This window comes from Gavialis gangeticus, unplaced genomic scaffold, assembly GCF_001723915.1.
Source record: "Gavialis gangeticus isolate Ggan-Ray unplaced genomic scaffold, GavGan_comp1, whole genome shotgun sequence".
Taxonomy (NCBI): Eukaryota; Metazoa; Chordata; order Crocodylia; family Gavialidae; genus Gavialis; species Gavialis gangeticus.
This window is the reverse complement of record NW_017729013.1, coordinates 9,079,437-9,081,939: the sequence shown is the minus strand read 5'-3', so window position 1 is coordinate 9,081,939 and position 2,503 is coordinate 9,079,437. Positions and strand designations below refer to the sequence as shown.

The 2,503-nt window shown below is 51.9% G+C and overlaps 1 protein-coding gene across 1 annotated transcript in view; it reads left to right on the top strand.

Annotated features, from left to right (window-relative positions):
- The window catches only part of POLR2J (RNA polymerase II subunit J), a 10,054-nt gene that overhangs the window by 298 nt on the left and 7,253 nt on the right, over positions 1–2,503 (top strand). Inside the window, exon 2 of the mRNA XM_019511326.1 lies at positions 1,786–2,275. Coding sequence (XP_019366871.1) covers positions 1,786–2,275 — 490 coding nt within the window. The remainder of the gene's footprint in view (positions 1–1,785; positions 2,276–2,503) is intronic.

The window sequence follows — 2,503 nt, the reverse complement described above, 5'->3', positions numbered from 1 at the left end:
CCCAGCCCTTCCCGCCTACCCCGGCACCGGGTAACGTAGCAAGAGCTGCGGCGGGTGCGGGAGGCGCCGTGTGCTTCGTGCAGCCGGTACCGCCCCGCCGGGCCCGCACGTATCTGGTGCCCCCTGGTGCTTCCCACACACCATCCTGTGGCTCAGGGCAGGTGAGGCCTCCAGCCACAGCAGGAAGTGGGGCTGCGGAACCCGTAGCTTTTCTGTGTGGGGTCTGGTGAAAATCGTCCCAGCTCACACCCTTGTGTTTTCTTTGCTTAGTGCCACTGCCCACCAGGCAGTAATTAATTGCTCTGGGAGCTACACACTTATTTACACTGGTACAGGGGTGCAGAATGGGTGCTGTGCAGCCCCCTGAAAAGGGACCACTTCACCCAGTGCGGTACAGTCGTGGCTCTCAACTCTTTCTCCCAGGACCCATTTGTAAACATGGATGGCCAGTCCTGACCCCCAGGGTGTAGGGCATGGGGGGCCCCCAAGCAGCCCCTTGCAGGCTGGAAGTCTGCCAGCCTGCGAGGGAAGAGCCACAGTTGTCTCCTTTATAGGAGAATCCACTTTTAAAGATTGCTCACAACCCTTTCCTGTATTCTTGCAACCCACTCACGGGTTGAGAAATGCTGTGCCAGAAACTGTTATTTGACTCCTATGTAGTTGAATAAGCTGTGGACAGACATTTAAACCTGTGCAAGGGCCAGTTATTTATTCAAGGCAAACAGGTTCTCCTATGGTTGTAAGCTATCCTGTGATATCCTGTGTACAGGCCTACATAAATTACTCTATGATAGGTTGTTTCTCTGTGCCCTCAGAAGCTCTGCCACCCTTCATCATTTGCGTTACAGGTTTCCCTCGCTTTATGCAGGTTCTGTATGTGCAAATTCACTCTTATGCGATGACCCTTTTTATACCAAAAATTCATTATATGCAAAGTAAATTCACTCTTATGCAACTCGCGTAGTGGAAGCCTGAGTGCTTTGCTCTGTGCTGCAGCTGCGCCACACCCCCTGCACACCCGGTGGTGGGGGGACACGTCGCATCGCGGGGCTCAAAGCACAGCAGCAGCCGCCTCCACCCCACACACAGAATGGGGGGCATGTGCCCCCGCGGGCCTCTGCTTGTCCCACCACCCAGCCCGGTACCAAATTTGTCTTGTAAAAGTGGTAGAAATGGGTCTGGGGGTCAGTGCAGTCAAGGTCTTGGAACGTGTCCATTTGTTACATTGTAAGGTGGGTTCCCTTTATATGAATTCAGGTTATGTGCCATTTTCCAGGAAATGCATGTACAGCATAAAGCAAGGGAAACCTGTACTCCTGTTTCAGCTTGCAGACTAGGACCTGTCAGTGTTCTAGCATGCATAGGTTTTATGAAATGTATTGACAGGGTTTTGGATAAGGAGATTTAGTTTAATCAATCTAAAGCAAATATGGTCCCTCTCTTTTTGTCTTGCTTCCTTCCGCACCCCCCCCCCCCAAAAAGTGGGATCTGATGATGTTGAGTGAGAAACATTTGTCCCAGCAGCACAGTTGCATAGTCCAGGATCTTACAAACTTTCTGTAGATAAACTGTTCGACCCCTGCCTTGCATCCTATAAGTCAGAAGTGGGAAAAATGGTGGATCCGGCCAGCATTGAGTCTCTGGGGCTCTGGCCTGTACTGTCACAGCCCCACGCTCCCGTTCTACATGGAGACCAGCTGGCAGTGACATGGGCAAGGCATGGCTGGGCAGGGAGCTGCTCCAGGGCTGGGATTTTGCAGTGGCGATGATGCAATGTCGGAGCAGGGGCAGAGCCACAATCTGCTGCCTGCCTACAGAACCTGCACTTGCCAAAGGGGCATGTGGGCAGTGGGTCGCAGCTCTGCCCCAGCTCCATCTTCGCATCTTGCTCCTGGCCACGTGCCCTGCCCACACAGGTCCTGCCCCCAGCAGTGGGAGTGGGGGGGGAATGGGCCTGGGCAGCAGACCTGAGTGCAGCAACGGCAGCCAGGAGCTGCCACCACAGGGGTGCTGGAAAGTGGACTCTGTCATGGGCCTCATCCGGCCCATGAGCTGGGCTTTGCCCACCCGTTCTAATAAAAGCTCTTTTTCCCATTTTAGGCAGTTACTGAAAGACCCGCAGGTGCTTTTTGCAGGATACAAAGTACCACATCCTCTTGAACACAAAATTATCATTCGAGTTCAAACTACTCCTGATTATAGTCCTCAGGAAGCTTTCACCAATGCCATCACAGACCTGATCAGTGAACTTTCCCTTCTGGAGGAGCGGTTCAGGGTAAGCATGTTTATTTTGCTAAACTGCAGCATCTCTACAGAAGGCTGGCCCCCACACCCAATAGAAAACTATGGCAATTAAAAGCTACTGATTTAAAAAGGAAAATTTACTCTTGGCCAGCTATCTCCATCAGAGAATTTGATTAGTCTTGGTTGAATTTGGTTCTGGTACCCATGCAATTTTTGTGAAGCCAAGGTAAAATGTAGTTGTTACTGTGGGATGTTTGTG